We start from the raw sequence: 12,902 nt of genomic DNA on the forward strand, positions 1-12,902 counted from the left end.
TATAGAGAGAGAAAAGAGATTCTGAATTAATAATTTAAATAAAAAGTAAGGATTTTTTTAGTGAGGAAAAAACTAGACTTTAAATAAATATTAAATACAAAAAAATAATTCGGTTTCTCTTTTCTGACTAAAAATATTTCTGAATAATATTACGTTTGTTTTATGACATTATGTAATAATATCCCATATTCTTTTCTATCTCTATTATAGAAAAATTTAATTATACATCTTTTGAATAAAATATACGCATTAAGAGCTTTGGTCGATATATGATAACTATAGAACTTGGTTGCTAAGAGAAACACTGTTGTTTTTGTTAAAAGAACGGTCGTTGACGATAGAGCGCGATTACAGCATCTCAGGCGCATAAATTAATGAGCGAATTAATCTGCCAGCGTCGAGGAAGTAGAATTCCCGTTTACCCATGTTATCTCGGCGAGACATACGTACGGGACATTAACGTCGCATTGTACGGTCGTCAGCCTTGTCCGCGACAAGCCCGCGATTAATTTCCCGCCGGACGTCTAGACCGATTCTTCGCCCTTTTTTCTTATCCATAGTGGAAAGAAATCTATTGAAAGAATATTAAGTCAAACAGGGAGAATATTAAGCGTCGATTTGCCAGAAATATCATGAAAATTGACGTTAAAGTAGTCGTCTCGTCAGGGCATGTATTAGATAAAGTTTTCGATTTCGGATTTTATATCAAATTATATGATCAGCTTTGCAGTCGATTTTTTCTGTGGCTCCTTACCGATTATTTACTCTAGAAAATCGATCTCGAAAATCACAAATTTTGCATTGCTTCATACAGACGGCCAGAAAAAGAAGGCTCTATCACGGTTTCAATCACATATTTTCGCATTTTTCGATTAGATGATGTGAGAAAAAACATTGCTTTTTGTACATTAGATTTCGAAGAATCCGATGCAACCATAAAATATATAGTTTACCCGAGATTTCGCTGCTAATTTTTCAGTTTATTTTAGTGAAAATGCGGTAATCGAGCAGACATTTTTTGGTCGAGGTGAGGTTGGGAAGACTTGGCAACGCCGCTGGCTAATCACTGTAGTTGCAGGTTATGAGGCTCGTCTTTTTTAGCCGACGTGGATAGTGATTGACACCCCTGTCATGCGTTTTGAAACCCTTTCTCGGTACGTGTCAAAATTCAATCGAAAAGTATTTTTCTCACTTGTAACCTTTCTCGACGACTCGCACGATCAGCTGATCAAAACGGAGTCAAATGAAAAAAATCACATAATTTGGAAAAAGTAACATACTTTGTCACGTATGAAATTTTACGCCATACGTCATAAAATTATTTTTCCCTTAGCAAAAATTGCCTGAAATATATTTCTGAACGTAAAAACCTACAAACAGTCGCATGACTAGCACGTAGCGAGACGCCTACCTTAAACTTTACAAGAAGCACAAGAATAACACTATCGATATTTATTCTCCGCTAAATCTCGCGAATCTCGCGATGAACAAAGAAATGCAATTTTTATTTTACATTCCTGTTACATTTACAGTAATCACAACACGCATACGCGTCTAAAAGATGTTGAAAGGACATCATTACGATGTCATTTAGACACGCGTGCTGTCTAGGATTGAGGCCACTGATTGCGAGTATGCATTCGCTTCTTCCCCGAAGATGTTAGTCATATTTTAATCTTTTGTAGCAAGAGAACTATCTACTAATAAATAAATGCGTTAAAATCATAAATATTTATAAATTTCCTTTTTGCCGCGCGTGGATGCAACTCTATTGTGATGGCCGCGTGTGCGCCCATATCATGATGGCAGCACGGCACTACGCTAATTAGCCACGGGCAAACGCGCTTTCTCGCGAGCGTCTGGTCGCGTCAACAAAGTATATAAACAAATTCAGCGAAAACACTCATTGCTCTCATCGATAGCTTTAACTAACAATAAGAGTCGAATTGGGCACATACTACTTGGTGTTCGCAGAGTCGCGACTGTATTTGGAAAAATCGAAAATGACAAGATCAGGTGTTTTCAATTTTGAAACTGCGGTAGTCCGGTCTGGAAAAATTTGGAGAATCATCATTTACAACCTTACGTTTCATCCTCTCCAACACGCGTCCACAAATTATAAAAGTGCAAATTGTAATTGATTAGGCATTCAAATTACGCACTTTTTATCTGATTTGGTGTGGGCAATACTATTAATTGTCCATACAAAATTCAATGTCAGCGTGTATTGTATGAACATTTGTGACAGAATAGTTCTGTCCCGAGTAAGCGTAAAAATATTTTAAACAGAAATACTTACTCCATCGCATATAGTTCTCCTCTTTCGAGGTAGTCAAATGTCATGCAGCTATAAATTTGAATAACGTGCAATAGAAATATTTATAATGCTGCAGACTACTTCAGTTTCAAAATTGAAAACACCTGATCTTGTCATCTTGATTTTTTTTATGCTGTAAAAATAAAAAAATAAAATGTCCTGTTAATTAGTGTTTTATTCAAGATGTCTTTTGACTCTTTGAACTTTTAGGCAACACGTGCAAGCGATAAAATTGATCGTTATACGATAATCGACTTTTCGATTCAAAATACAATTTATAATTCTGCATAAATCCAATGCATATTTTAATATGGAATAACTAACAAATAATTTAAAAAGATAGCTTGTAAGCAATTAAATAAATAATCTACATCTTTTAATTTACATTATCAATCAATAAATATGTATAACAATACGGTGTCTGTAGTTTGTACACATGGGATTAAAAGTGCGTGAATTTGAACGCTTATTGTCCATTTCTATCAACGCAGGTTAATTTTGATCTTGGTTTAACTTACCTGTCATCTTTTCCTAGTTCTGTGAAAGTTAGAAAAAGATAGAAATTAAGTAAGTTAAACCAAGATTAGAAGTTAATCTACATTGGTAGAAATGGGCATATGCCCATTTTCACCAACGTCGTTTAACTTGAACTTTAGTTCAATTCTCTTTGTTTCTTTCTAACCTTGTCTCCCTTAGAAACAAAGGAGGGAGCCTTCCAGCAAGCGACACAAGTCGACACAAGTATCGTTTTATCTTTGTTACTCATAACCAAAAAAGAAAGATAGAACGATGCTTGTGTTGACTCGTGTCGCTTGCTGGAAAGCTCCCAAAGAGTAAATTAAACTAAGGTTCAAGTTAAACGACGTTGGTGAAAACGGGCATTAATAGAACATATTCGAGAAGCCTGTTTTTTGTTTAAATATTCACGCATCATAAATTGATGGTTATTTCATATTTGACATATTAAATAAAATATTATCTCTAATTACTTAAATTGTTTATTACATATAAATATTCGATGTACATTAAATGTGGAATAACAGCTAGTCTGTGATACGTGCAAGAGTTCTTAAACAGAAAGCACGTGACGCGTGAATATTTGTAAATAAATAAAAAACATAACTAACTACTTAGCATTTATAATAATCGAATAAATAAGAGACTTTTGATAATGAAATTAATAAGAGACAAGTAAAAAGGGGCTTTTAAAGTTCAACGTGAATTGATCATGAGTGAACGTTATATCGATCTTTAATAACTAATATGAGGTACAAAATTAGAAATCAAACGTATTACTTTAACATGCAGCTTTAAGCATTGAGTTATAAAACGAAATACGATGAGACGCACGAATTCCGCGACAAACTTTTAATTTCAGAATAGCCCGGTCGTCTTTAAAATCACGGGAGCAGATAATAACGAGATTTAGTGGCAACCCGAGAAATCCAGCAATTTTTCGTGTCATAAAACTCGAGATATCGCACGCCGCAATAAAGTTGAAATTTAAGAATGCGAAGCACCTGTTCGCGGGAATATCGACGATTCATCGTCGTTCATCTTCGATTTCTTGTCTCTCCCTCGTCTCAATATGACAGAATTTTTATGTTTAATTAAGTTCGTTCCGCCGAAATCGAAATGGCGCCGGGCGCGCGCACATAACGGCCTCGTAAAATACGAAAATAAATTTCGCGTTTTTACTTTGCTCGTTCAGCGTCGTTGTAAGCTGTTAAACAGCTGTTACAATTACGATCGTAAATTTTCCAATTTTCATTTCAATTTTCGTTCCACAGCTTCGCGCAAACTAAATTTGTTAATTAACGATAAGTACACATTATTCTCATTTCTCAGTCTTCGACTTTCCAATTTCTTGTAAATTTTAAATATAATAAAATAAAATAAAATAAAACATAAATAAAATATAATATAATATAAAATATAAAATTTCTTAAGAAACTAAAAAGAAAAAAATTAATAGTTATTGACCTTGTGAAATATTGCATGTCGTCTAAAGAAAGAAGCAACAAGAAACTCGTCACCCAACGAAATGTGCATATACTTTTCTAATGTATATTACATTCGTTAGATTCCACAATACTCCGGAGTGATTTCGTTGCGAAACTTTACGCGGAATTTCTCGTGAACTTGAAAGTTTCCACGGGGCACATTCCCGCTATTTGCAAAGCCGGCGGGTTAAGTTAAATTCCGTGTGACTATGCCGATCGCAGATTTTAACGAACCGAGGCGTGCCGCTCTTTGACGAGCAAACTGTGCGTAATGAAGAAACTTTCGGATATCACCGTATACGATTTGTATCAAGACTGCACGAAAGTGAAATGTTTCGATATAGAGAGAAGCGAGTTCACACCTATCTCGACGGTAGTCGTTTATCGGGTTTCATTAAACAGATTTGTATTTCATTAACTCTCCTTTCCTAATTTCAATCAGAAACGTGCGGTTGCAAATTTGTTAAAATAATGAGCGAGTATAAGAGCGTGTTTCTCGCCCGCGCGGTCCTTAATTATAACGACGGGTGCTTTGACCAATTCTGAGTTGATTATATCGTCAAATTGAGTTGACGAAATCGATAATTTTATTTACCACCCGAGTGAATCAAATTTCGAGCTACGTCTGCCTTAACGTGACTCCCCGTGCTTCTAACCCGCGTATACGTTATTAAGTTATCCATACATCCGTAAACACGTTAATCGGACGCGATTAACGTTTCCCGACTCGACATCGGCCCCGTGTAACATCCGGCATCCGTGCAACGGAGAGCCCCGTGTATATCCAGCGAGCGGTAAGGAGAGGATGTCTTCTTGTAACGAGTTAATACCTCTAGATCGTTACAGCAGTTACTGCAAAGCCGGTACCTAACTAATCCGCTTTTGAAACGTTTTAGCGTACGGCAAAGCTATGGCGCGAGCAAGGAGGCATGCTTAAAGGAACCACTCCCGCAGGCTACGTAAAATTATTAAGCGGACCCCCCGCCCTCCTGCTCGACTCCCACCTGCCCCCCGCCTCGTCATCTCCCGGCCGTCTAGACGACTTTGGCGGGTGAGATTGACGCCTCCTTCATCTCTCTTAATTATTGTTTCCTCCTCTCGTCTTTCTTTTCTTTTTCCGTATCGCTATATAATATATGTCTATATACGTCTATACGACTGCGTTTACTATTGGGTTTCCTTTACCTGCTGTAGGAAATCGTTCCTCCCCCTCTGACGCTGCGTCCAACAACAGAGTGATTTATAATCGGTGAAAATATTGGCATTCACTTACGTATAGCATGCAAGAGCATTAACGTTAAACGAAACTCGCTCGAAAGTTGTCTTCTCTCCGGATATTACTCTGACTCTGATTTTTTTTTTACTTTCTGTTAATTTGCGCGTTCGTGGGATTTAGTATCCCGCGTAAAATATATTATCGTTCCTTTCACGCGACTATCATCGAGTCTGATATTTCAAAATTAATTAATAAAGAGGTGTATATTGCAAGATCCAGAGCGTGAAGTTGCAGCTAATTTAAATATCTACATAACAAAACTCTAATTGTCGTCGCTAGGCGTTTCAGGAGTTGCATAATAACGAGAAAGTCGAAGCTTATACTGGCGCGTGTGTAACCTCCGTTTCGCCCATTTGAGAGATAAAACGACTATCAACGAGCACAAGACTGCGCACAAAGTTGCGCGATCAGCGCGGGGCTCCGTAAAGATAAATCCCCCCCCCCCTCACGAAATCCCGAGGTAGTCGCGGAACGAGGAGTCTATACGAGTCAATTAAGCGTGCACGAAGGCGTCTTTCGAACGAGTTTATACGCCGCTTTTACGCCCGTTGCTTTATCGGACACGTAACATAAGTACGCAATGCGAGCTAGAATTCGGCGAGCCGTCGCGAACGATTCGGTTTGCGTAACGAACCAAACGGATATGGGTTTCCCCGACGAGGATGAGAAGCCAACGAGATGTTTTTGCGAGCTATCTCAGGCGTTATAGCGGAGGAATATCTAATTTATTCAACCGAGATTGTTGCTGCGATTTGTTAGAAGATGAGATTAAAAAGACTTCTCCGCAAAATGTTTGCGAAATTATTAACAAAATTATTAAATTATTAAAACACGCTACGTGATTAAATGAAAAATAATGTGAAAGATTATTTAACGAAAGTGTCCCTCTCCTTAAGTAAAATCTTTTTAATCTCCTGATTTTAACAGATAATTTTATTGTCGTTGCAGTTCTTTAGCTTTACTCATAACGCTAAGTTATAGGATGTTACGTGTAAACATCTTAAATGAGCATATATTTCAGAGAATGGAATGTGTCTTGTTTATCAAACTATATACGTGTTTCTGCAACGAAATTATCTGTTCGTTAGTTCTAATCGCGTTGGCTCCTGAGTAATTTCCTCTCTAGTACACGCGGTAGATCTACGATATACTTTGACCGATTGTGAGTTCCGTAGCAATTAATTAACTGATACTTTGGAAGTGCAACGAAATCAATAATACAAAGCAAAGTTCTACTGGTTATCCCGGAACATTTTATTTAGTCGAAATTGTAAAAAAATTATTAAAATTTTATATTCAATTTCTTTTTTCGAATTTTGCCCGTCGCGTTATACAAGTCTAATCTGTCAAACGGGAATGATAGCGTGCAAAAAGCTCATTTATTTCGACGTACGTCGCGGATAAAAATTCATGCCATTTCTCATTTTCGTCTTAATGCGATGTAGTTACTATCGGGAAACCCAAACCCATCCGTGAGATATATTCACGATCATCGTCGGATGGATCGCCGGTTAGGTTCAATCTACGCTCGCACACACCGATATCGCACGTGCGACCGTGTAAACCGCATTCGCCCCCTCCCCCCCCCCCATCACAACGGACTCACGTTTGAGTTGGACGAAGGTGAGCTGATCGATGGCGCGGCGCAGCGGCTTGTCGTCCAGGGTGAGATCCAGTAACGGCAGACGAGCGATTTCCTGCACGCCCTCGGCACCGCCCCAGGAGCCGGCGGCCGTCGCCGCGCGGACCGACAGCATGCCGCCGATCTGCAGGAACGCCGCGCTGTCGGTCTCCTTCAGCGCCTCGATGCAGAACGTGAGCAACGCCGTGGTCGTCTGCAAATGCGTGGCGCATCTCGTCACTTGGTCTCGCAGCGAGCGCACCCTGGCCTCCCTGGTCTGCCGAGCGGCTTCGATCAACCGTGATTTTCTCGCCTGCAGCAGACTCACCAGGTTCGTCACCCGATCCTCGACCTCCTCCTCGAGCGCCACGCATTCCTCCTGGGATGGACAGTGATTGATCCGCTTTGTAATTATGGTTTCGAGAAATATCTTACACGATATCACTTTTATATATATATAAAAAATCTTCTGTGCGCGCGACAAAATTCTGGGACAAATTCTCTCTATAGAAAATGGAACACGCTTGATGTAGAAAAAATTATGACCTACCATTGTATTCACAATAATACTTGTCGTTATAAAACTTGTTTTTTACCTCTTTGGAAAAATGATAAAATTTGTAAGAATTCTTATAAAAATATAATGACAACTTTTTTTAGAATAGGTTTTTTTTTATCGCACACAATTTTTTTTTTTATTTCCGCACATGCATACATATACCTAAGCATATACGAAACTAGAAGGCAATGCTTGTACAGATATTATGCGAGAAATCCAATATCAAATTCATTGATACGCACATCCTTTATAAAGAAAGGAAAAATAAAAGGCTATGTCAAAAGAAATCTCATCTGTCAGTGTTTTTGAAGCTCGATCGGTTTAGATTGTAAGCTATTCGGATACCCTTTGTACATTCGAATTGTCCCTTCAGCCATCAAAGATAAATCCACGCGGGTATTATCCCGCGGAGAGAGCTGATGTAATTAACGCCATATCTTTTCGCAATTTCACGGCACCGTGTCGCGTTGACGCGCCCGTCGACACGGAATTTAAAACGGGCGCCAAAGGCGCGCATACTCACGTGTACTTTATCCGTCATTCCTTTGAGCCTTTGAATGAACTCCGTCGTCGAGCGGGCCCTCTCCGACAGCTGCTGCAGATTCTGCGACAGCTCCGTCTGTAACAGCAGAAATTCACGACACGTAAGGGAACGTGGCGGTACTTCGAGAGGGATTTGGATACGTGATACGTGCACGTTTGCGCGACTAAAGATATGGACCAAAAAACCCCTCGTCTTTCTTATACAAAAAATAACTTAAATTATGAAAACTATATGATATATAAAAAGTCATATTGTATTATAAATTAAATTATACAATATGTATTGAAATATATATTAACATATTATGTATAATGTGTATTTAAAATATATGTATATAAGGTTACGTATTTATTTTACACATTAATTTATAGCAGACAATATATGCGTTTTGTGTGTGTGTATATATATATGACGCAAAATAGAGATTATATTCCTATAAACTGTACATTAGTAGATATAGAGAGGTACTGGGGACTAATGAAGACGAATTGTGTACAGCACAAGCGTTCGATGTTGGATCGATATGTCACACTGGTTCCGATGAATAAACAGTTCCCGTATGTAGAGAGTTTGTATATTGAGCGGTACCGTACACATAGGCGTAGTCACGCTTTCGTGAACGAGCTCGTATTAAGTACATATCGTTGTTTGTTCAATAACGACACAAAGTGCTCTTCTTTCGTTGTGGAAAGAGAGAACAAGCGCTATTTCTCCTCGAGAAAATCTCGGGAACAAAACTCAAGATATATTGTATAGACAAACATGTTTGATTTTATAGCGTTCCTTGATGTACTGTACGATATAAACAGAACTCAAGATATTATTTTCCATTCGGAAATGTTAATAAAACTACTAAACTACATCTTCAAAAAAAAATATATATATATAAATTTAAAATATTATCCAAATTAACTGATTAACAATTTTCTTATAAGAACGGGCACAAGCGAAATGTTCGCATTTCATAAAAATAACTATTTTGCGTTACTTTCTACATTTTTTATCAATGCTTTCTATCTTCGTTCGTAAAACAATTGGAAATTATTTCTATACTGTCTCAAGAAAGTTGATCTCTTCTACATATATTTATGTAAACTACTTTGTTCAAGATAATAGTATATTATCGACGACGAACATCGGAGGAAAACTTATAATCCAGCAACGCATTTACAATTGCGATTTAATTTATCATCTTACAGCGGTTGAGAAATGCGATGACGTCGCGACGGCTGGCATCGCCTCGCAATATCGCGAATCGTTCCCACAGTTCTCGTTTATCATTTTCCTGATTTCTCGACTTTCCTCGGCGGACAATACCTTCAGATCGATCGAGCGGACAGACCGGTGCACTTCGTCGAATTCATCGGAGACCTAACGCACGTCGCCTTGGCAGTTTCCATTTAACACGACAATGTGTGCTTACCGAAATGGGACGCGATCGCGTATGCAGTATGCACACGATACCGCGGCAGCGTCGGCATTCATCAGGGAAGACGCGCGCGGATTTACTCGTGCAAGTTCGCGATAAAGCCTCGACGGATTATAGGAAAATATCGGGCGACGTGCAACCCGTTCGACGTGTAACGTCATCCATTTCCTGATGCATTCTTGACTAAACGATCGCAGGTATCACGCGCGCGAGAGTCTACATGTCGCACAACTAATATTTGCACGTTACATCTGCCGAGACTTTCGCATGTCCATTTCTACCAATGTAGGTTAACTTTAATCTCGGTTTAACTTACTTAGAAAATTTGTATTAAATATAACATAAATTACATGTCCCAAACGGTCCACTCAAATTTTTGTGTTAATTCAACATAATATGGATGTGTTATTAAATGGTGTAACACCTATGCTATGTTAAAATATTTCAACAGAAAGGAAATGTAATTCTGATCGTAATTTGAGGTTAATTATGTGTACAATTAACATAACTTTTATGTTGAAATTAAGATTGTAAAATAAAATCAACACTCTTTTTCTGTAAGTTTTTATTTCCACTTTTGTTATAGAGTAAAATCAAACACTCTTCTTCTGTAAATTTTAACACATTTAATAAATACATTTAAATTATGTTGCTTTAACACACACACATATTTTTTAAATCATTTTAATAATTTTACATTTTTAATTTGTTAAGTTCAATTAACATAGCAAACATATGTTGAATCTACACATGTATATGTTGATTATTTTACACACAAATTTTAACAAGGACCTTTTTTAACAAAACTACAAAAATTTTCCAACAATGTAGGGCCGATTGTTCCAACTTATTGATAAGCTACCTAATAGTTAAGTCATATGTCTATCTTTGTCTAACGTAAAGGATAAACAAAGACATACATATGATTTAACTATTAGCTAGTTTACCAACAGGTTGGAACAACCGGCCCTTAGTATCTTTTTGTAATTCTTAAAACTAAAAAAAGATAAAAAATTAACTAAACCAAGATTGAGAAAGAGAGAGAGAGAGAGAGAGAGAGAAGTCAATCTACATTGGGTACAAATGGATATTAGATCTATATATTTAACTTAGCAATAACTTCGCATCGTTCTTATATTATAGTTTAATTGCTCAGATACGCATGTTTGTTTGAGCGATTTTTTATTCCGTCGGCAAAATAAAGTTGAAAATTAATTTCAGACAGGCCTTGTGTTCTCGAATCCATTTACGCGAGAACTCGTTACTTTTCTCACCTGCGGCATCGCGCACGAAATATCGAATTATAGCACCAACAAAAGTACCATGTCGAGGGATTTCCCGTCCGACTGTGCCGAAGCGGCGTGTATCCCTTTGTATAACGTTTCTCTTCCTCTCGAAGTCTCTTCCGCGTCGAACACGGCGGCGACGGCGACGGTGTCTTTCCCTCGCGCGCTTTGGCGCGTATCCATTGGGCGCGACCGGCGAAATCTTATTAGCATGAAAAGAGCTCTCGGGGATTTCATCAGGGCGACGAACTATCCGACCGTCTCTCCCCGCAGCCGCGGGCGAGATGTTCCCTCGATCGATTATCCCGCGAACATCTCCGGAACTTCGCCGCCGGTTGTCAGTTGATCAACAAAACCCGTAACCCTCTCCGTAGTATAAATTTAGATATCGTAAAATTATCACAAATTGCAAAAAAGAACGGAAAGAACGGTTTTGCTGAGGTATCTAAAAAATTTAGCTAGTTACAGATCTGACGATAATTTTGTTGCACCATCAAAATAATTATAGTTAGGTGGCCTGGAGTATAGATGAATAATGTTGTCAAAAATTTTGACATTTTAGCAATCAGTTTGAGTGTTCTACAAAATTATTTTGATGGTGCAACAAAATTATTTTCAGATCTATGTCTAGTTAAATTTTTAGATACTTCAGCAAAACGGTTCTTTCCGTGAAGATGTATTATATTTCGATTAAAATGTGTACAAAGACTAAGTTGCATCATAGATTTCTAGTTATCCACAAAATATACATTTGCGACGATAATACAGGAGACTTACGGAATTTAATACGAATTTAACAAGATGGCTGAAAGGACCGTCGTCTAAATGGCTCGTCTGGAATTTCTATAAATACAAAGACTATATACAAAAGCGTTTTCTTTAACGTTGACGTAGTTGGTCCTCTCATTGAAAGCGAGCAACACTAATTCCGAGACTCGCGAGGCATTTCCTGTGTCTGTAACTTTCAAGAATAATTTGTTTAAACTTCTCGTTCGATGAGTCTAATGCGAAATGCGCCCCAAGAATTGTCTCAGTTGTGGCAAGCGCTCGACTTTCTCGACGACGTTAATTGGCCAAGAGTCGATCCACAAAGGCTTCGTTAACAGTCGGCCAGCAACGCTCGTTATAATAATCAAAAGTTGGAAAACACCGCCCAGAGCGAAACCTTAACTTCCTCCAGAATGTGCCAACATATATAATACCGAGGCATCCGTAATAAAAAGAAGCTAGCCTCTGAGTTTATCCAACTCGTGGAGATCACCGACGCGGGAGACTTTCATCGCGCTGAAAGCTTCGTTAAAATCCTAACGAACAGCATACGCGCGAAAGCTTATTAAATCTGACCGATGCTTTTCAGCAAACGCTTTTCAGAAAGCGTCGTATTTACAGGGCAAACGGTAACGAACGGGAAAAGGTGGAAAGACGTTACCGGAAGGTACCTCTCGCGCCGATTAATCCCGACGGGCGAGGCGTGCGAATGGGGAAACCGGCTCAAAAGAACATAAATTTAAAAAAACAGAGGAACAAGAAAAGATTAAACACACAGAACTCTCGGTGATATTTCTATCGGGCGAACGGGAACCGATTAATCTTGCAATTATTCCCGCGCGGCCGCGCCAACCTGGTGATCGCCAACCGACCGCTTTCAATTTACATCGAAACGAGCGTGTCTCACGAATGGCATGTACTGGAGATGACCCAAAAGCAGATAATGGAATCGTGTCCTCCGTAAAGTTTCGAGCACCGCGCGCGCGGCTCGGATTAATTTTCGATTAAGCCGTCACCCGCGATCGTAATCAGCGGATATCTCCCTGTCTTGGACACGCGAGCCTGGCTCGCTTTCGCGCAATTTTTCTCTCTGCCTGTC

The 12,902-nt window shown here is 38.7% G+C and overlaps 1 protein-coding gene across 5 annotated transcripts in view; it reads right to left on the reverse strand.

Moving 5' to 3' along the window:
- Positions 1-12,902, reverse strand: part of Trim9 (E3 ubiquitin-protein ligase Trim9) — a 102,696-nt gene that overhangs the window by 16,141 nt on the left and 73,653 nt on the right. For 3 of the 5 annotated variants that reach the window (XR_013259167.1, XM_077420703.1, XM_077420706.1), the window contains 3 exons: positions 8,300-8,395; positions 7,203-7,596; positions 5,506-5,538 (listed from right to left, as the gene is read on the reverse strand). Coding sequence is in view for 4 of the 5 variants with exons in the window: in XM_077420703.1 (XP_077276829.1) it covers positions 5,506-5,538; positions 7,203-7,596; positions 8,300-8,395 (523 nt within the window). In the remaining variant the exon portion in view is untranslated. The remainder of the gene's footprint in view (positions 1-5,505; positions 5,539-7,202; positions 7,597-8,299; positions 8,396-12,902) is intronic. The other 2 variants (XM_077420704.1, XM_077420707.1) reach the window with 1 other exon arrangement.

Source organism: Temnothorax americanus, unplaced genomic scaffold, assembly GCF_048541705.1.
Source record: "Temnothorax americanus isolate GAGA-0224 unplaced genomic scaffold, ASM4854170v1 Scaffold6, whole genome shotgun sequence".
NCBI lineage: Eukaryota > Metazoa > Arthropoda > Insecta > Hymenoptera > Formicidae > Temnothorax > Temnothorax americanus.